Below are 22,132 nucleotides of genomic sequence, written 5' to 3'. Positions count from 1 at the left end.
ACTCCAGTTTTCTAGTACATATTAACACTGATCTAGAACAAGTGGCATACAGTTTGGATAATGAGAAATACGAAGTTAGGGTTTTCACATCTTCGTGAACTGTTTTGTGGATCTTGCATTCTCTTGTTTGATTTATATTTTAGGTTTAAATGACATCTTTTGTCCTTCTTGTTTTCGTGGTTCTGTAAATTCTGATGTCTCTAAGTATTCAAGGTGGAGGACTCACCAGAGATCTATACAGAGGTAATACTATCACTTTCATCTTACTAATAACTCTTATGCATTTAAGAACATTATTAGCTTGCCCAATTACTTTCTGCACCTGAACTGCATGATTTTGTTTTTATAAAAGCACAGTTCTCAAAACCGTTCCAACATTTAAGTATTCTTGCATTTTATTCACCCCCACCTGTTCTATACATCTACTCTGTTGTAGATTTTCATATAATCTACACTAGGCATACATTCCCTTCTAGCCTTTCCAAAACGTTACTTATGAAGTCATTAAAGAGAACAGCTTTGCAGTGATCCTTGTGGCACCCCACTGTTCACCTACCATTCACCAGAGTAACCGCCTATTGCTTAGCCAAAAACTTCTCACCCAGTTTATAATTATTTCTCCCATTCCAAGATTGACTGGTTTGCTCAAGAGACTCCTGTGTGGAGTCAGTCAAGCTGTATGGTAATGGTTTGGTGAGTGTAAATGCCCACACATCACCATCTTGAAACCCATGAGGTGGAGGAGGAAGAAACCTAGCAGAGGTTAGTGATAACCCTTTAAAAGTTTAATATTTTGCTAAGATGGACATTTGAGTGTCAAGCTCCTCACCCCCGACTATTGTAACTGTCGCTAACATTAGCCAGCCACACTATATTGGAGCGATTTTCCCACTCAACTACTTTTTTAACATTCCTGATGGCGGCCAAGAGGAAAACGGCCAATTTAAAGCAGTTTTCTTATGGCAAGGTGACTCTTGAAGTTACTATCGAGGTCAGAGAACTGGCCGAGAAGGCCGTGGAGAACACCGGTGGCAAAGATGGAGAGCACCGTTCGCTAAGCTCCTGTGCCAATCTCGGCTTTGTGGACTTACCATTGAGGGGTGAGCTCAGGGGCTGGTTCCTTGACCTGTGCTCCGATACAAGGCAACACAAAGCCGACTTACTCGCTTCCATGTCAGAGATTCGAGAGGACCTTGCTGCGCTTGGGGCTCAAGTGATTGAGATGGATACTTGGGTTGAGGTACACGGAGATGCCTTAAATGTGCTTACTGCCCAACAAAAACAAATGCGCTTCGAGTACTCACTCCTTGCCGCTAAACTTGAGGACTTAGAAAACTGATCACGGCGCTGCAATCTCCGGATCCGCAGAGTTCCCGAAACAGCGGAATATGCAGATGCCTGCGCCATCACCCTGCAGATATGTATGTTCATACTCACCCATGGAGAATAGGATACTGCTGACCCGAATATCACTTTGCCAACTATCAGGTTAGAACGACTCACAGGGCCTTAGGTCCACGGTAGGACAAGCAACCTCGAAATATCATCATCTGTTTTCATAGTTATGTGCAAAAGGCGCTTATTTACAAATCTGCGCAGAAGAAAGCCAAATGGCTATGGGAAGGCCACACATTATCCATATACCATGATTTAGTGCCCTCAACGCTATGCAGACGCTTTGAACTCCGGGAGGTAACGGTGGCCCTGCAATTTGAAGGGGTCCATTATTGTTGGACTTTTCCTTTTGGCCTCAAAGGAGTTACTTATCATGTAAAAACGATCGCTGAAGCTGCAGATGCATTCGAACAAGCTAACATAAACATCTATTTTCAAGTTCCAAGATGGCGTCGGAGGCTCTGAAGATGGACAATCACCCAAGATGACATAGAGCCGGCAAAGGAGGCAAATGGCTGAGACGCCACTCCGTGGACTCACGTTCTGTGCTGTCAGATCAGGGCTGAGGGAACCCGATGGTCTATTTTGACTTTAATTTTGGCCTTGTCTGATTGCATTTTATATTGAGTATTCTCTTTACTTCCTTGAAATACCTGCTATTTCACCTTAGCTATCAAGAGTGGGTATATATTGCACTTTGTCCTGGAAGGATTAGGTCAAACTGGGTGCGATGGTCATTTTTATTTTATAGTTGCCACTTCTGGATAGGGAGTTTTTCCTCGAGGGTTCATTTTTGGCAGATGTTTGGGTCCCCAACAGTAGTGGGATCTGCCATTTGAGGAGAGCGGTTCAAGATGAGGGTTTTGGGGTCCACAGAGAGGTGCATTTTACCTCTATTTTTGTTTTTGCTTTTTCACAGCTGCAACAGCATATTGATTTCTTTAATACTCATGAATGTGCCAGCATTACTTTAGCATTTGTATTTTGATATTTTCTCTTTTTTCTTTATGGCTGTCTGAATCGTATCTCTGAATCTTAAGGGACTTAACACCTCTCGAAAACATTATTTTTTGACTAAAGAGCTCGATTATCAAAAAGCAGTTATTGCGTTTATTCAGGAAAAGCATCTGTGCAAACGCCAAGAGCATTTGCTGTCTCTACCTTCTTTTCCCCATAAGTTCCTTGTGGCTAGTTCTAAGGAGTCTAGGTATGCTGGGGTAGGAGTCCTGATCTCCTGCTCTTTAATTCATGAGCTGCTTTTTCAACTATTGGATTCACAGGGTTGGTATTTATTACTTAAGATAAGAGTGTGAAGGGATATTTTCACTCTCTTAACTATATATTTCCCCAACTCAAACCAAATTTCCTTCTTAAAAACCCTGGATGATCTCCTACTGACCTAAGCCGAAGGTTTTCTAATGGTGGGTAGAGATTTTAACTTTACCAGAAATCCGTCTTTAGACAATTTTTTCCCTTCCCCTGCATTGTTGCAAGCCATGCGGAAATTACTGTCTTTCCTTAAGACATAATAGAGTCTTGTTGACATATGGAGACAACGCTATCCCACATCATGCACTTATACCTTATATTGCTCCCACCAAGGGACTTGTTCCCGTATTGATTATTTTCTAATTGATAAAACTCTGCAGAATAATGTACTAGGGGTGAGAATAGAGAATATCACCTGGTCCAATCATGACCCTATTTGGGTGGATATCCAGTTCCAAGATATTAAAATATTTAAAAAGGGTATTAAACCATGGCTATTCAATCAAGCCTTCCAAGAACTTTAACCTAAGGATTATACTCACCTTTAATATAAGCAATTAGTTAAGTATTTTATCTCTGCTCTTACTGTTCTGCCTCTTTACTGTTTAAATTTTGTTTATTTATTTTACTATTTTATTTGTTTTAGTAGTTTATTATGAAACTCTGTATTTTCTTCACTCCTTTTAATTTTGGAAATGCAAATATTTTAAAACAAATATTTGTTTGTAAACAGATGTGATATGTTTGGTATTTAAAAATGAATTAATAATAATAATAATAATAATAATATTGATAAAGGCCTCTGCTTTTGGCAGTTAAATGAAAGTTTATTGAAAGATGAGTCCTTTTTTCTTTCTTTTGGCAAGCATTTACAGAAGTACTTCTAGATAAATTCCCTAAAAGAGACATCTAAAGCAGTACTCTGGGAGTGCTCTAAGGTAGTTTTCTCATTTCTTGTGCCTCCTTCTGCAAGAGAGAGCAGGAGAGGCATAGGAATTCCTTGCTGGCCCAAATATCTCACCTTGCACGTCTACATATGAACAATCAATCTCCTAGAATATATAAATGTCTGATGCTTGTTAGATCTGAGCTCCGATCCCTTGATAATGAGTCCCTTGACCACAAATTGGACTTAAACAGTTCTGTTATGAAAGGGGGAATAAAGTTGGACATTATTTGGCCCCACGCCTGAAAGCTTTTTACACACAAGATTCTGTTGCCAAAATTAGGAGCCACCAGGGTGATTCAATGTCTACCTCTACTGGCATACGGGACTGTTTTACTCAGTTTTACATGATCCTATATAGTAAGAACATAAGAACATGTCATACTGGGTCAGACCAATGTCCATCAAGCCCAGCATCCTGTTTCCAACAGTGGCCAATCCAGGCCATAAGAACTGTTGCTAATAATAGCAGTGGCTATTTTCTAAGTCAACTTAATTAATAGTAGGTAACGGCCTTTTCCTCCAAGAACTTATCCAATCCTTTTTTAAACACGGCTACACTAACTACATTAACCACATCCTCTGGTAATAAATTCCAGAGTTTAATTGTGCGTTGAGTAAAAAAGAACTTTCTCCGATTAATTAGGATGTAAATATTATGGATTCTAATATAGATGACTATCCTTTACCTACACTCACTCTGGATCAACAGCAATATCCAGATAGCCCCATTAGTACCCCCGAGGTCTTAAAGGGCACTCCCCTTTGTGTTATTTGCTTAATATGCTCCTTGTTATACCTTTTGCTTAATTGTTAAGAACTTTGATTTTGATGATTTTATTTTTGTAATTTCTTAGCCTCAGGTACAAAAATTTTAGATTGTAAGCCCTTTTAGGGGATAGTGAATTACCTATTGTACCTTGTTGTAAACCGATGTGATATCTCTTTTTTAAATGAACATCAGTATATAAAAATCGTAAATAAATAAATAAAATAAATAAATATAATCAAGCAACTAAAGGTGGGAAAATCCCCCGGATTGGATGGCTTCCATAGTGGGTGTTGTAAGTGGTACTCTTATATTTTAGTGTCCCCTCTAATCGATATGTTTAATTTTGTTAGGGAGGGGGGTTCTCTTCCTACGAACTCTAATGTAGCAGAATATCGGTTGTAGCCAAGCCAGACAGGGATCCTATGCGATGCGGGTCTTATCAACCAATCTCTTTAATAACTCTAGATTTGAAGATATTGGCGAGAGTTCTAGCTCAAAGGTTAATAAGATATTACCTTCTCTTGTCCACTTTGACCAAGTGGGCTCTGTTCCCGGCCGTATGGCTACAGATAACATCCGCAAAATAGTTGACCTGATACCCATCTGTTTTATTGTTCATCGATGTGGAAAAGGCATTCGATCTGGTTCATTGGTCTTTTCTGTTCAAAACTTTGGTCAGGATACATTTTGGTCACTTTTTCCTTCAATAGTTGATGAGGGTATATGAACAACGAATGCACAAGTAAAGATTAATGGGGGACATTGACAGGGGCACAAAGCAGGGTTGCCCCTTGTCCCCATTATTGTTGCTTTATTTTTGGAATCTTTTACCTCTTGGGCTTATTTTCACAAATTGTGGCGATTAGACTGGGTGATCAGCAGTTTAAGTCCTCTCTTCTTGTGGATGACATTATGCCTGATCCTCCTAATTCTTTAAAAGGGGTCATTAATAAACTAGACCACTTCAGTAAAGTTTCAGGTCTTAAGATCAACTTTGATAAACCTGAAATCTTGAATATAAATTTGGCCGAGGGAGAGGTTAGTAAGCTTAAACGGTTGTTCCCCTTTAAGTGGGCTAAATATGTTCTCAAGTATTTGGGAGTTCATATTGGGCCTTGTGTCTCTAAACTCTATGCTCTGAACTATATCCCTCTGCTGAAGGCTACGGACTGTGAATTGGAAAGGTGGTCCTGGGATACCTTCTTATGGTTGGGGCGAATGGCTATAATCAAAATGAATATACTGCAGCATTTTCTCTATTTTCTACTCTTCCCATTTTTCTTTCCTCTGCAATATTACGCTCTTGGCAAAAAAAGATTTTTGATTTTATTTGAGAAAGCATCCACCAAGGGTTACCCGGTTGACTCTTTATCAACCTAAATTGCAGGGAGGTCTTGGAGACCCTAATTTGATTTGTTATTTTGGTGCCTCTCAACTGTGTGCCCTGGTTGACCTTCACAGGACAAAAAATGTAAAACAATGGGTCTTGTTAGAACAAGCTAAAGTAGGATTGATGCCTTTATCTGCTATGCCCTGGCAGCCTAAATCTTCCTGGAGACGCTGCAAGTGGCCATCTTTTTATAATACTGCTTTTCCATGTGGTTTACACTCCAAGACTTTTGCATCATGGCTGGCTTCGGGTATCACTCGCATTGAGGGCCGGATTTTAAATGCCCTGCGCGCGTAAATCCGGCTGGATTTACGCGCGCAGGGCCCTTGCACGCCGGCGCGCCTATTTTGCATAGGCCGCCGGCGCGCGCACAGCCCCAGGACGCGCGTAAGTCCCGGGGCTTCGTAAAAGGGGCGGGGAGGGGGCATGTCCAGGGTCAGGGGGCAGTTCAGAGCGGGACGGGGGCGTGGCGCCGGCCCGGGGGCGTGGTCGAGGCCTCCGGACCAGCCCCTGGGTCGGGTGATGGCGCGCCAGCAGCCCACAGGCGTAAATCTGCCAACAAAAGGTAGGGGGGGGTTAGATAGGGCCAGGGGGTGGGTTAGGTAGGGGAAGGGAGGGGAAGGTGCGGGGGGGTGGAAAGAAAGTTCCCTCCGAGGCCGCTCCGATTTCGGAGTGGCCTCGGAGGGAACAGGCAGCGCACGCCGGGCTCGGCGTGCGCAGGTTGCACAAATGTGCACCCCCTTGCGCGCGCCAACCCCGGATTTTATAAGATACGCACGGCTACGCACGTATCTTATAAAATCCAGCATACTTTTGTTCGCGCCTGGTACGCGAACAAAAGTACGCGCTCGCGCAAAATTATAAAATCTACCCCTGAATATTTACATAGTCAGGGGAATTTTTTGTCTATTTATGCTTTTAGAGACATTTTGGTTGAGGAAGGCATTTTTTTAGCTTACCAACAACTCAAGCATTTTGCGGACTCTTCCCTGTGAGCAGATACCCTTTGCCGGACCAGATCTTTATTTGAAAATTATTGCCAACAGGTAGATAATTTGTGGGGGATTGATCTCTAAAATCTGAACCCTTTAAACAATTGAGAGACTGGGACACAGATCTGGGACATCCCCTGAGAGTTGAGGATTGGGATCTGTTTTTTATCTGCTGGTAAATGTTCTATATCAGCTACCTTGCAAGAGAACTGCTATAAATTGCTTTATCGCTGGCATCTGATGCCCGCTCGCTTACATCACTTATTCCCTAACGTGTCAGATACTTGCTGGAGAAATTGTGGAAATACTGGCACTTTTTTTCATACATGGTGGCAGTGCGAGAAAGCAGTCTTCTTTTGGACACAAATTACTGAATGGTTGACACAAGTTGCCATGCCCTCCCTCAATCTCCCACTGCCCAATCTGAACAAGCATTTGCAAAGCTTTTCCCAGCAGGTATTCCTTGCAGCCCGTTGTGAGTTAGCTATTTTTTGGAAATGAGTGGAGGTCCCATCAGTGTCACTGGTGATTCACCGCTCATATGGTTATTGTCAACTAGCTCGTCTCAATGCTGTACGACATAACCAACTGACATCCTTTGAGGCCACCTGGGATTCTTTTATCACTTGGTTATGAACCCATGATTGAGCGGTGTTCTGGGGATAGATGTTCATGGCCAATGCTCTATAGAGGTGCAACCCCTTCATTCCATATTCTTATATTTTTCTTAAATATTTGTACTTACGGTATGGTTTAGCTTTTCTCTGTATCAGCGCTTTAGGTAGTGCTGCTTATTATGTGCTGTACTAGGTGCTGTGCAATAGTTTTTGTTTATGTTTTCAATAATTAATGCCCTTATCAGGCTCTGTGGGGGGAGGGATTGGTTGGTTGAACATCAAAAAGACAATGGGTGTATTTACATATTTGTGCTGTTTTATCTATGTTAATGCTGTATCATCCAATAAACATTTTCAACTTAAAAAACAAGTTTAAACATTTTAATGGCTTTACTTCATCAAGTTTATTTTCCTCTTACAATTTTTTGATAAATGTAATACTGAGATCTTATTTACCTCTTTGATTTTATATTTAAATGATAGAGGACAACAGTACTTAACAGAAAGGAGGATTGTTACCTTGCTGAACTTTCCTCTCTTCTTCAGTAATTTGTTTCTCCTGAAAATTAAAAAGGTTTAGTAATTATAAACAATATGAAATCATAAGTTCATTCAGAACTGAATTAAAACATTAAAGGAGCCTATATTAAACAACGAGCATGTCTGGTAAATTCATGAGTTTAAGAGATGAAATGTATTTCCAAATTATGCCCTATGTACACTCCAATGAGGCTGCGGTTAACTCACACCTCTGGGGATATTATATACCTTCCATCATATGTGATCCAAAATAGGTAGAATTTAGCCAAATCAAGAAAATTAGTGAAGTAAACAAGTGATCATATACAGGCTGAGTAAAGCTGGGACACAAATAAAACAATTAAATGCATTTTAGAAATACATTTTAAGCAGAGTGAAATGGCAAAATTAACACCTGTTAGCTTGGCAATGAGAAGCAAGTTCAGTATGTGAAATGTACTTGGGAACAGAAATTGCAGGACTGTTTGATATTGTGCCTTTGAAGATGGTACTCTTGATATGCTGCCTCTCTATGTGCATCAACTACCTGAAGATCTCATTTACATTTATCTCTGGCAACTTCTTTCTAGTTCTGTATTCTGATTCTTCACTTGGAGGCCACTGTCCACTGTCGCTATACAAGCTTTAAATGTAACTACAAGAGCACCACACACATGGCACTGAAACTCTCAATGCCTTTCACAAACAACTGTCTCCAAGAGCACACAGAGATGCTACTATTCCTCCCTCCCTCCCAGATTCTAGCAGTAAGTGAGGAGCCCTAGAAGGGGTGCCATATAATAACTGAAAACAAATAAGCAAATGTTCCTTCTACAGAACCTTGAAGAAATCACTAATGTCAAAGAGGAAGAAATCTGCAGTGCATTATAGGAGGAGAAAGAGTTGGTTGGTTGATTTATTTATTTTTCAGAAAAACAAATTTCCTGGGTTTTTTTTGGCTTTATTCTTCCCTTGGTTTGTCTTATTTCCTAAGAGGTTTTTCTTTTTAATAATATGTTATATTATACTTGTATATTATCTCCTTCAAACAGGAGGAGATGGTATACATATTTTACTTCTTTTAACATATTTTGTAATATCAGTATACTATATATCTTCTCTCAGCAGAGATGGGTAGTTTGTATTATAGTCTAAAATCCCACCCATTATCTGGATGCAATTTAGTCAATTACAAAAACAATAAAGGAAATAAAATAAAGTCTCCATTAGGATCAATCCCATTAGAAAGCAAGAGAATGCAAACTCTGCTCTAGGCTTCCTATTGATACTATATTGTACACTCTGTGACAGAGCAAGACCTTATGGATGCACATCTTATATTCGCATATGATTTGATTTAATTATAGTTTTGAGACATGCACACACTGGAAGACACAGCCACACACTAACCCACAAGTCTTCACTTGCATAAATACAAACAGAAAACATTTATAAAACTTTCCTTGCATGTAGGTCAGGGAAATCAGGGCCAAGAACAGGAACAAATAGTGGTTGGGTCAAACAAAATTCTCAATCCCTTATGCTATTATCTTCAATGGCCATCTTCTACCCAAACACTCATGTTCTCACTGACATACTCTTCACACTGGTATATTTTCTCACATGTGCAGTGACCATAAACAGAGCAACTGACAACAGTCAAAAGCTTCCTGGCCCATCTAGTCTGTCCCTCCCCTTTTCCGTATAACAGATGCTAGTTGGACCTCAAGCTTCAGTTTCATTTTCCCATTGCTAAGGATCTTCGTGCTTTTATGCTTTCTTGAACTCTGATACTACTGTGGGGATGTTCCCTTTATCCACCAGCCTTTATGGGAAGAAATGCTTCCTTATGTTACATAGTAACATACATAATAACATAGTAATGATGGCAGGAAAGGACCAAATGGTCCATCTAGTCTGCCCAGAAAGCTTCTTATGATGATAACTGCTGCTCGGTGCAGTTTTCCCCCATGATACTCTTAAGGATGGTATCTGCTGCTCCTTGCAGTTACCTCCAAGCCTTATGATAAGAGTAGTAATATTTACAATCAAAGCCAAGCAAAAAACTGTCAAACCTATAACAAATTACTGCAAGCAATATTTGTACTTGGTGAGGAGCTTTTGGATTTGGCCACAGAAGCAGTCCTATACTTTTTCCTGAAAAGTTGGGGCCCTGCGTTGTCATTTGAATCCAATTTCCCTTCCCCCCAGCCCCCGACGTGGAGAGCGATGCTGCAGTTGCATCAAAAGCAGCAAGGATTATTGGTTAAGGGTAATAATCCTGATGCCTTCTGTTACGGGTAGTAACTTCCACTCCATGCAGGTTATCCCCAAGCACCCTTTTCTTTATTTCCATCCTTTAGCCTTTAAGGATTCACAGTGTTTCTTTCCTATGCCCCTTTGAATTCATTGACTGTTTTCGTCCTTACCACCTCCTCTAGAAAGGCATTCCAGGCATCCACCACCCTCTCCATAAAGAAATATGGTTCTGAGTTGTCCCCCTTGGAGTTTGTTTCAATGATTTTTTATTATGTCCAACATATAGAACCAACCACATTCCAACATATTACAGTTAACTCTTTTACATTTTAGTCATGTTTACCCCCACCCTCTCCCCCTCTTTGACCAACGAGGACTATAATCAGTTGAGCAAATACACATAAAACAGGGCTCCGGGCGCATCGGCTCTTATGCACCCCAGGCCTCGAACTCTCTAGTGTGTCACTAGATACAGATGCCCACCATTAGCTTCAGATCCCACCCTAACCCTGCCTAGTTGCACATGTTCATTGTATCGATATTCCATAACAGAATATCTGTATCGGTGAGCGGATGCCCAAAAAAAAGTATTAAAAAAGCTATACCAACAACATGAAAAAAATTAGAAGGAGCTATTAAGTATCAGGCTCCTCACCATTGACGAAAGAGACCGAAGGTAGCATCCTCAGATTTTGAAAAAAGTTAGTCTGCCTTTAAATGACCCCAACGAGGCTCTGCTTTCCATCTGCAACTAGTCATGGAGGGAATTATGCCATTGCCACTAAGGAGGGCCTGTAGCTTCTCTCCATGTCACCAAGATGGCTTTCTTTCCCATCAAGCATGCCTTTCTATAAAATAATGCTTCGGCCTTGTTCTTAAATATGGCTGGGGGGAATTGCCCAAAAAGGGTCGCTTCTGGAGAAGTCGGGAGTTGCTACCCCAGGACCTGAGACAAACATCTCGATACGGACAACCAAAAGTGCTGTATATAAGAGCAGGACCAAAACATATAGAAAAGCGTGCCAGGTTGGACCTTACATTTTACACAAATTGCAGAATCAGAAATACAGCTTTTAGTGTGTGAGTCTGTGAAATATATGCTCATCACAGAAATTTATATTGAAGTTCTCGTAGATAGATGTTCCCAGATAGCTTTCTTAGATGTCTGAAACAGTTCTGGAATGTTTCCCTAGTGAATGTGATCCCGCTCTCTTGAGACCATGTAAGTATTAGAGTTCCCCAGTCTCCTTCCAACTTGTAAGACTGTAGGGATTTCCTCAAGCGTGATGTCGAACGTTTGCTTAGTTCCGGTTGAAAAGGGCTTCCAAATCATCCACAAGCTTGACTTCCAATTCAGATTGGGTAACGAGGCAATATAGTGTTGTAGCTGAATATAGGAAAACTGACCCCCATCAGTAAACTTATACTGAGCAAATGAAAGAAGTGAACCTTCCTCATTCAGAACATGTTGCAAAGAGATACCTTGAGCCCCCAATTCTGAAAATCCTTAGAATTAGTGCCAGATGTAAACTCTAAATTTCCCCCTATGGGCAACTACTGTGAGCATTGAGAAGAATGATTCAAACTCTTCGTTAATCTCTTCCAGGCCCATTGGATAGGCTGAATCAAGACACACCTAGAGAGTCCCTTTTGAATTTTGTGGGGAGTTGCATGCAGCAGATATTTCAAATTTGTTGGTGCTACCACTAATCTATCTGCCTCCAAGTTTATGTAATCAGATTTCTCATATTTCTCATAATATTCATAGGCAGACTAAAAGTTATATTCCCCTAGATCTGGAAGTGCTAATCTCCCACGCTCCCACTAGTCTTTGAGACACAATATAGGGATTCTTGGTTTTTTACCATGTCATAGATAATGTATAAGCTGTGAGTCATGAGTGCGTAAGTCTTTCTTTAATAAGCGGAATGGTAGATTCTGGATGACAGAGACGATTGGGAAAATGACCATCTTATAAAGGTTAATTCACTTGACTAATGTAATTGGCAGTCCCTTCCAAATTTGAAATTTATGTTTAGTATAGTCCAATAAATGGGTTAGGATGTCTGTATAGCCATCAATAATGGTTCTAAAAATAGCAAGAACAGCAAAGGGGATAAGGGGCATCCTTGGTGTGTGCCTCGTTCTATCAAAAAGGTGTCTGAGTTAGTGCCATTAGCCCAAACATAGGTCTGAGGGAAATGGTAAAGTAATCAAATAACTTTCTGGAAGGCTCCCATTAAACCCATGACATCTAACGCTGTGAATAAATAATCCCACTCCACTCTTTCAATGCTTTTTCAGCATCAAAACTTATTACCAGAAAGGGTTTAGAGTGTTGTTGACAACGTGTGTTAACACCAATAGTACATTAGTTAGTGCATAATGTCCGCTCACAAAACCCTCTTGACCCGCTGCTATTAAACTAGGCAGCAAAACCACCAGTCTGTCCGTCCAAATCTTAGCTTGCAACTTCTGATTGAAGTTTAAGAAAGAGATGGGATGGTATGAGGAGGCCAAAGATTCATCCTTACCAGGCTTTGGAATGACAATTTGAGCAATATTGGCCCCTAAAGGATAAGCACCTTTTTTCAATTAAGACCTGAAATGCATTACATAAAAGTTGTGGGAGATGATCATGTAAGATTTTATAAAATTTGCTGCTAAAGCCATCGGGGCCCGGTGCTTTCAACCGTTTTGCCTGCCTAATAACAACTTTGACCTCCTCCTCCGTAACAGGCCTGGTTCAGCCACTCAAGCTTGGATTCAGTAAGACTTGGAAGGCGGAGGTTACTTAGAAATTCCTGGGCTTTGGACTGGTCACTACCCTTCGACTGGTACAGGGAGCTATAAAATTCTCCCATTGTGTTTGCTATTTCTTTATTGCTGCGTGCCATACCTCCGTCTCGCTTCCTTAATACTGAAATCAGTCGCAAGCCAACGTTTGCTTGAATTAGATAGGCCATACGTTTCCCAGTCTTATTACTATATTGATACAATTTGTATTTGTAATAGGCTACACTCTTTTTAGCTCACTGATGCACTAAAGAGTTTAGCTGGGATTTTATTGTCAAATATTCCTCCCTATATCCCTTAGTATTAGAAGCCACTAGTTTCTTTTTGATCCTAACTGGTTCTCTAGTCTCAATAATTGCCTATCAATGTCGCGAAATTTCCATGCCACGAACAAAATTATGTCCCCCCTCAAAACTGCTTTGGCAGTCTGCCAAAATAGGACTGGATCGTCTAGGTGTGTCTGATTATTGGCAGCATAATCTTTCCATTTCGTGATTAGGAACTCCTGAAGTACAGGATCATCCACCAAGAAATATCGGAATCTCCACACACGACTTTGGGAATCTGCCATTCAAGTGGACAAATCAAGCCATATTGGAGAATGATCTGAAAGAGTAATGTCCCCAATTGCTGCATCAGTAATGTCAGAAAACACATTCTTGGAGACCAGCAGGTAGTCTATCCTTGAGAAGGATGAATGGGCTCTGGATAAGTGGCTGAAATCCTTTTCCAACGGATGGAGAAGTCTCCAGGCATCAACCACCTGCAAACAATGTTCTAAGAATGATATGCCTTTTCCCAGCCTTGACCTGAGACTGTGTTGGACTTGTCCAGGAGAGGGTCACGGACCCAATTAAAATCCCCACCCATGATTAAACGCTCTGCCATATAGAGAGATAAATGTTTGAGTATTTGCTCAAAAAAACTATGCTCATAATTGTTGGGGGCATAGACATTACATATGATCGATGGTTTACTGTAGAGCTCAGCAAACAAGATCACATAGCGGCCCTTAAGGTCTTGAATATTCTGCTTAATTAACAGGGGGACATTCTTCCGAACTAACACTGCCATACCAGCCGATTTGGTGGAAGCCGAGGCATATATCACTTTCTATACCCAGCCCCTTTTCAATTTCTGGTGTTCTAAGTCTGATAGATGGGTTTCTTGTAGAAGAGCCACATCTGATTTCTTTTTGTTTAGGGCTACTAAAATCTTAGACCTCTTGATTGATGAGTTTATACCACAGACAGTCCAAGAAATTATTCACATACTGTTTAAAGCCATCTAACACACCATCTCCATAAGGCAAAGAGTAAGTTGCCAAAAGTAATGTGATGGGGAGAGTCCTCCCAGCATGAACTCTCCTCACAAGACCAGGATGGATTTAAATAGCTCCCAAAAAAAATCATATTGCTCTAGAACTACTGTCATCTGCTCAAATAATAATGCTTGCTTCCTAAACCCAACCCCAACCCCCCCTGCCGCCCGCCCTTCCCACCCCTATGTCAATCTTTCCCATATTACAGGAGTAGAAGTCATTGAGGCAAAATTCACCTCCCACCCTCCCCCATATAGTAATAGTAGAAGAGATCCCCCGCAATAGTAAATTCCCTATATTATTGAATCAAATAATGTTACTTTGACTTATCTGCGAGTTGGAACATGAGTCCATAAAGAACATAAGAACATAAGAAATTGTCATGCTGGGTCAGACCAAGGGTCCATCAAGCCCAGCATCCTGCTTCCAACAGAGGCCAAACCAGGCCACAAAAACCTGGCAATTACCCAAACACTAAGAAGATTCCCATGCTACTGATGCAATTAATAGCAGTGGCTATTCCCTAAGTAAACTTGATTAATAACAGTTAATGGACTTCTCCTCCAAGAACTTATCCAAACCTTTTTTGAACCCAGCTACACTAACTGCACTAACCACATCCTCTGGCAACAAATTCCAGAGTTTTATTGTGCGTTGAGTGAAAAATAATTTTCCTTGATTAGTCTTAAATGTGCTACTTGCTAAATTCATGGAATGCCCCCTAGTCCTTCTATTATTCGAAAGTGTAAATAACCGATTCACATCTACTCGTTCAAGACCTCTCATGATCCTAAAGACCTCTATCATATCCCCCCTCAGCCATCTCTTCTCCAAGCTGAACAGCCCTAACCTCTTCAGCCTTTCCTCATAGGGGAGTTGTTCCATCCCCTTTATCATTTTGGTTGCCCTTCTCTGTACCTTCTCCATTGCAACTATAACTTTTTTTGAGATGCGGCGACCAGAATTGTACACAGAATTCAAGGTGCGGTCTCACCATGGAGTGATATAGAGGCATTATGACATTTTCTATTTTATTAACCATTCCCTTCCTAATAATTCCTTACATTCTGTTTGCTTTTTTGACTGCTGCAGCACACTGAGCCGACGATTTTAAAGTATTATCCACTATGATGCCTAGATTTTTTTCCTGGGTGGTAGCTCCTAATATGGAACCTAACATCGTGTAACTACAGCAAGGGTTATTTTTCCCTATATGCAACACCTTACACTTGTCCACATTAAATTTCATCTGCCATTTGGATGCCTAATCTTCCAGTCTTACAAGGTCCTCCTATAATGTATCACAATCCGCTTGTGATTTAACTACTCTGAATAATTTTGTATCATCCTCAAATTTGATAACTTCACTCATCGTATTCCTTTCCAGATCATTTATATATATATATATATATATATATTGAAAAGCACCGGTCCAAGTAAGGATCCCTGAGGCACTCCACTGTTTACCCTTTTCCACTGAGAAAATTGACCATTTAATCCTACTCTCTGTTTCCTGTCTTTTAACCAGTTTGTAATCCACGAAAAGACATCGCCTCCTATCGCATGACTTTTTAGTTTTCTTAGAAGCCTCTCATGAGGGACTTTGTCAAACGCCTTCTGAAAATCCAAATACACTACATCTACCAGTTCACCTTTATCCACATGTATATTAACCTCTTCAAAAAAATGATGCAGATGTGTTAGGCAAACTTCCCTTGGGTAAATCCATGTTGACTGTGTTCTATTAAAACATGTCTTTCTATATGCTTTATGATTTTGATCTTGAGAATAGTTTCCACTATTTTTCCCAGCACTGAAGTCAGGCTCACTGGTCTATAGTTACCCGATCACCCCTGGAGCCTTTTTTAAATATTGGGGTTACATAGGCCATCCTCCAGTCTTCAGGTACAATGGATTATTTTAATGATAGGCTACAAATTTTAACATAGTTCAGAAATTTCATTTTTGAGTTCCTTCAGTACCCTAGGATGCATATCATCCGGTCCAGGTGATTTGCTGCTCTTTAGTTTGTCAATCTGGCCTACTTCATCTTCCAGGTTCACAGTGATTTCGTTCAGTTCAGCTGACTCATCACCCCTAAAAACCATCTCCGGAACTGGTATCTCCCCAACATCCTCATTAGCAAACATGGAAGCAAAGAATTCATTTAGTCTTTCTGCAATGGCCTTATCTTCCCTAAGAGCCCCTTTAACCCCCTCGGTCATCTAAAGGTCCAACCAACTCCCTCACAGGTTTCTTGCTTCTGAAATATTTAAAAAAGTTTATATTATGAGTTTTTGCCTCTATGGCCAACTTCATTTCAAATTCTCTCTTCGCCTGTCTTATCAATGTTTTAAACTTAACTCGACAATGCTTATGCTTTATTCTATTTTCTTCAGATGGATCCTTCTTCCAATTTTTGAAGAATGTTTTCTTGGCTAAATTAGCCTCTTTCACCTCACCTTTTAACCATGTCGGTAATCGTTTTCCCTTCCTTCCACTTTTCTTAATGTGTGGAATACATCTGGACTGTGCGTCTAGGACTGTATTTTTAAACAATTTCCATGCCTATTGAACACTTTTAACCTTTGCAGCTGCACCTTTCAGTTTTTTTCTAACTATTTTCCTCATGAAAATTTAGTGTTAGAGCTGTAGATTTACTTATTGTCCCCCTTCCAGTTATTAGTTTAAATTTTATCATGTTATGATCACTATTGCCAAGTGGCCCCACCACTGTTACCTTTCTCACCAAATTCTGCGTTCCACTAAGAATTAAATCTAAAATAGCTCCCTCTCTCATTGTTTCCTGAACCAATTGCTCCCTGAAGCCGTCATTTGTTACATCCAGGAACTTTATGTCTCTAGCAAGACCTGATGTTACATTTACCCAGTCAATATTAGAGTAATTGAAATCTCCCATTATTACTGCACTGCCAAATTGGTTAGCTTACCTGATTTCTCTTAGCATTTCATCATCTGTCTGTATTCCATGAGAACATAAGAACATGCCATACTGGGTCAGACCAAGGGTCCATCAAGCCCAGCATCCTGTTTCCAACAGTGGCCAATCCAGGCCATAAGAACCTGGCAAGTACCCAAAAACTAAGTCTATTCCATGTTACAGTTGCTAGTAATTTTCCATTACCAGTTGTTTGAGTGGAGCCCTTTGAAGGGCATCCACTATCTCTCTACTTCTTGTAGATTCTGCAAAAGGGATACTCCAATCCACATCTGGCAGGTTAAAATCTCTAACGAGCAATACTTCTCCTTCTTTCCCACCTTTTGGATGTCTTCAATCAGATCTCTGTCCGTTCTTCTGTTTGAGTCAGAGGCCTGTAGATCACACCAGTAAAAATGGAAACACCATTTTCTTTTTTAGGATGGACCATAATGCTTCTTCTCTACCCCAAGTCCCTTGCAATTCAGTTGCTTGGATATAATTTTTGACATAAATAGCCTATCCTGCCCCTTTTCTGTCCTCTCTTAACAAGTTATAGCCTGGAATGGCCGTATCCATATCATGAGAACCAGTGAACCATGTTTCTGTGAAAGCAACGTCTAAGCATGCCTCCACCATTAGAGCCTGCAGGTCTGGGATTTTCTCTCTCAGATTATGAGCATTTGTGGCCATAGCTTTCCAGCTGCTCTTTCAAGTCACCTTTTCTGTTTGTTTTTTTTAACAGATTGTTTTTGTTACTTTCTCTTCCTAATTCCTATATTGCTTGGTAAACTGCCTCCATTCTCATCCCCCTTTGTTCTAGAATTTCCTTTCCATCAAAAATGCCTCTCATGCATTATTCATCCACATGAGGTAGCTATTTACCACATTCCGCTCTCCTGCTGCTCCTCCAGGATATGCATATTTAGGCCCTTAAATCTCACGTCATAGGGATTATACAGGGCACTTTTCAGACGCCATCTATTCGGATAAAAGAACTTTTAGAAAATTGCCCACCTTTTGTGCAATTATAAGTACATGAGTTGTTCTACAATGTGCATTCTTTTACCCACATAGTACAGAGGCATTCCCAAGACAGGGTTAGGTCAGAGGAGGCAACAATTTGCAAAGGTTTATCTTTTCAAAATGATTGCATTGTTGTGAAAGAAAACGTACTCATAGAAAAAGCAGGTGAAAATTTGTGTAGGTACTTCTTTGGACAATTTTCAAAAGAAATATATGCTCATACTTTCCTTTTCAGAAGTGGTGCAAAGCTCACAGGTAAAAGTACCTTCGGATTTTTTAGATCTGCCCCAATAGGGTATTGAATACAATACTTCAGTAGGCTTCTCTGGATTGTCTCTGACTGTAGTTCTCCAGAGATATGCCCTTCAGAACTGGACACAAAATTTCAGATGAGGTTCACTTCTGCATCACCTCCTTGGGGTTTTTTTTGTTGGTTATACCTCTCCCTACCCATCTTAGCATTTTTCTAACTCTCACCACTGTTTGAGGTCATGAGATACTGTATAATCACTGCTACTTCTGTTTGATGATCATTCTTTTATCTCCTTGCATTTCTGTATCCCAAACTAATGATTCTGCTCTTTTGACAGACAATGCTCTCAAACCCACAGCCCCCACCCTGGTCCCCAAAAGGCAGTGTTCCTCGTCTTCATCTGCCCCAAGCCCTCAAATGGACAGTACTCGTCTTTCCCACAGGGCTGGTGCTAGCATTTTTGCTACCCTGTGCGAACAATTATGGTGCTACCCCCACCCCCATTTTGTTTTTTTTTTAATATAGAATTTCTATTGTTTTCTCAATAACCAACACACAACAGAAACTGTCAGTCTCACGCTCTGTCTCATACCCCCTTTCCCTGCTGAAAAAAGCCATGCACCCTCTGACAATCCAAACTTTCAAAACTGACACACCCTCTGAACCTATCTTACCCCATCCTCAGGTCCAAAATACCTAAATTGTGCAGAAGTGATCCCCAGGTGCTCCTCTCCCACCTACCCGTATATAAAAAATGCACTGGCTGTGTCCGATAGCATGCATTATGGTACCACCCAGAAGACCCTGCAAAAAAAAAAAAGACATTTGGAACCCATATGGCATTATTCCTATTGAAATGTATATAGATGTGGGTTTGGCCCTCAGAAAGCCTAGAGTAAACTGAATGACAATAAGTTATAAACTTCCTGTACCAAAAAGGTGCTGTCAGCACTCAAACAAGAACAACTCTATCTATGAAAAAGCAACAATGCAGGTCCTTAAACACCTCCTTTAGGAATGCAGAACAAACCAGGCTTTATAAATCCCTACATATGCTAGCAGAATACGCCACCTTGGTCACAGATGCCAAACATAGACAGACCCTCACCAAATACAGAATAAAGAGACCATAAAGTATAAATAGAAATGGATATACAGAACCTGAACTGGAAACTGCAACAAACCAGACCATTGATGCAATGCAGCAATGAAAAAACAAAAACATTCCTCATAAATCATCAAATAATAAAATCAAGAAATATAAAAGCATAATAAACCATACTAATAAAAAGAATATTGCCAAAGAGCTGACGAATAGAATAACATCCAATAATTAAGAAAGCATATAAAAAGTTTATAATTTTCTAAACAGCAATAAAATATTTAAATAGAGACTTCAAATACCCAATAATTAAAATTATTAAGAATGGAAAAATCCCCCACTATTCATACCTGAAAAAAATTTATATCCTGTCACTTTGAGCTTATCGTGAATTAGTGAGGATGGCACAAACTTTTCTTCACACATACACACACCTCAGGCAGGCTCCAATTCACATAACACACACACATACAACCCAAGCAGGCTCCCATTCACACACAACCCAGGCAGGCAGGCAAGCTCCCATTCAAACAAACACAGACATACCTCTGCTTCCATTCCTCTTTTTACAGGACTCCCTGCCTCGCTCAAAACTTCTGCAGCTGCTTCTACTTTTTTTCCCCTCATCTAACCGGTTCCTCTGCAGAATAAGCCCCCCTACAGACTTAAATAGGCCTGAAAGCAATTCTGCCTACCCTGCTGATTGCTGATACAGACCCTTCCGTTCTCGGCCACCGCCACCAGCGGCACAGAGCAGGAACTGACTAGATCAAACAAGCTGCTCAGAGGTATTCCACGATGCTGCTCCATGCGCTTGTGTCGGGTGCAGCAGCCATGGCTTCAGGGATGCTCAGGGAAATCTAATCTTAAAAAAAATAATGCTGGCTTCAGTGGTGGACGGAGGGAGGGGGGAGGGGCATGCTATCCAAGGCATTTTTCCACCATGACTCTGTGCTTCCACTAATTGTCTCAAGCTCTGCTTTTCAGTACATTGACCAAGCAGGACTCGGGAGGATGAGAAATAGGCTGCCATGAATCTGCTCAATTCCACTACTGCCACTGCCCCCCCCCCCCCCAGGTGTGCTGCTCTGTGCAAATGCACGGTATGCACACCCGGTTACATCAGCCCTGCCTTCCCAAGCTCTTATGCCTACAGCTCTTGCAGTACAAAGAATGTCTGCAGATGACGTAATGAAAGGATGCTCTGTATGTTACAACTGATAAAATCAAAGATTTAAAATACAAATAAATCAAACAGAACTAAAATTACCACTTTAAGTAAAGTGTAGCATATACCAAAGGCCAGAGCATCAGTGAAAACACACTTTAATTTACGCCTATTCTTAAATTAATATTTCACCATTTTATTTTTTTATATTTATTTAAAATATTTTTATGCTGCCCAATAACCACAGCTCTAAGCAGTATCAGGAGAAAGAAACCTTCATAATTCAAACATAAAACAAACAGAATAAAATGATAGATGATCTATAACACCTTTGCTGGTCATCATCTCTTGAATTGTTTCACTGTTTTCCTGCAATTAATGTTTAGTAAACTTCAAGTGAACATACATTGTCAGCATGGTTAATATGTGACCACACATCTAGTCACCATTCACCCCACATAACCAAAAGGAGCAGCCACATATCAGCCTCTTGATGCCTTTTTAAAGTAAAAGACATTTTAGACTTTTACAATCAAAATTAACTGTTGTGCATACAAAAATGGAAAAAAGGGAACTTACAAGCCTGAAAAATTCAGGGGTTTGCAAAAAATAAAAAAAAAAAATGTATGCACTGTAGTAAATCCTCAGTGACAAAATCGTATAGCCCCCAAGGCAAGCCAAACTAGATTTTTTTTTTGTTTTGCAGCATGAAAAAAAATTGAAAAGGGTTGAATATGCCCAGGGATTTGCTTTTATGCGGCTGATTAATTCTGTAGCTCAGAGGCCATAAAATGAAACAAAGTGTAATTTCTGCTGAGGCCTGCTCTCACCTTGCTTGTATTATCCACAGAATTACCCTTGTTCTCTTCTGCAGTATTAGATTGTGTGTTATGGTCCTGTTTTCCCTTTACTTCATTGTCAACATTATCTCCATCTTCTTGTCTGTCTTCCTCTTCATTTTCCATCTCCTCCTCCTCCTCAGATTGTTCTTGATACTTGGAGGGCTTTGGTTCCTATATCACAATTAAAGGGATGAAGGTAACACACTATACGTGTTTAACTCTGAGTTCTAAAATACCGTTTTATAAATGCAACTTCCTCATCTGATTGCTCTAAAACTAGGAATCTGTAATTATGATGACTTAATAATAATTTTACCCTACCTAGTGAGCAATATTTGCTTCTTTATCAAAACAGAAAAGGAAGGAAAAAGCAGTGTCTATGTAGAGATTAGAGATTTATTTACATGTCAAAACCTGGTGCTGGCCCAGTGCATTCTGACTCATGAAAACATGAACAGTAAAAACTGTACACACCAGTAAATTCGGATGGTTAGTAACATCCTGCCAAGTAGTTAGGGACCTGGATT

The 22,132-nt window shown here is 40.4% G+C and overlaps 1 protein-coding gene across 4 annotated transcripts in view; it reads right to left on the bottom strand.

Annotated features, from left to right (window-relative positions):
- RPGR (retinitis pigmentosa GTPase regulator) overlaps positions 1-22,132 on the bottom strand; it is a 266,732-nt gene that overhangs the window by 31,954 nt on the left and 212,646 nt on the right. For 3 of the 4 annotated variants that reach the window (XR_003856998.1, XM_029603193.1, XM_029603194.1), the window contains 2 exons: positions 21,594-21,776; positions 7,901-7,940 (listed from right to left, as the gene is read on the bottom strand). Coding sequence is in view for 3 of the 4 variants with exons in the window: in XM_029603193.1 (XP_029459053.1) it covers positions 7,901-7,940; positions 21,594-21,776 (223 nt within the window). In the remaining variant the exon portion in view is untranslated. The remainder of the gene's footprint in view (positions 1-7,900; positions 7,941-21,593; positions 21,777-22,132) is intronic. The other variant, XM_029603196.1, reaches the window with a different exon arrangement.

Source organism: Rhinatrema bivittatum, chromosome 5 (assembly GCF_901001135.1).
Source record: "Rhinatrema bivittatum chromosome 5, aRhiBiv1.1, whole genome shotgun sequence".
Lineage (NCBI taxonomy): Eukaryota > Metazoa > Chordata > Amphibia > Gymnophiona > Rhinatrematidae > Rhinatrema > Rhinatrema bivittatum.
Note: the sequence above shows the minus strand (reverse complement) of the source record. Positions and strands in the feature narration are given on the sequence as shown.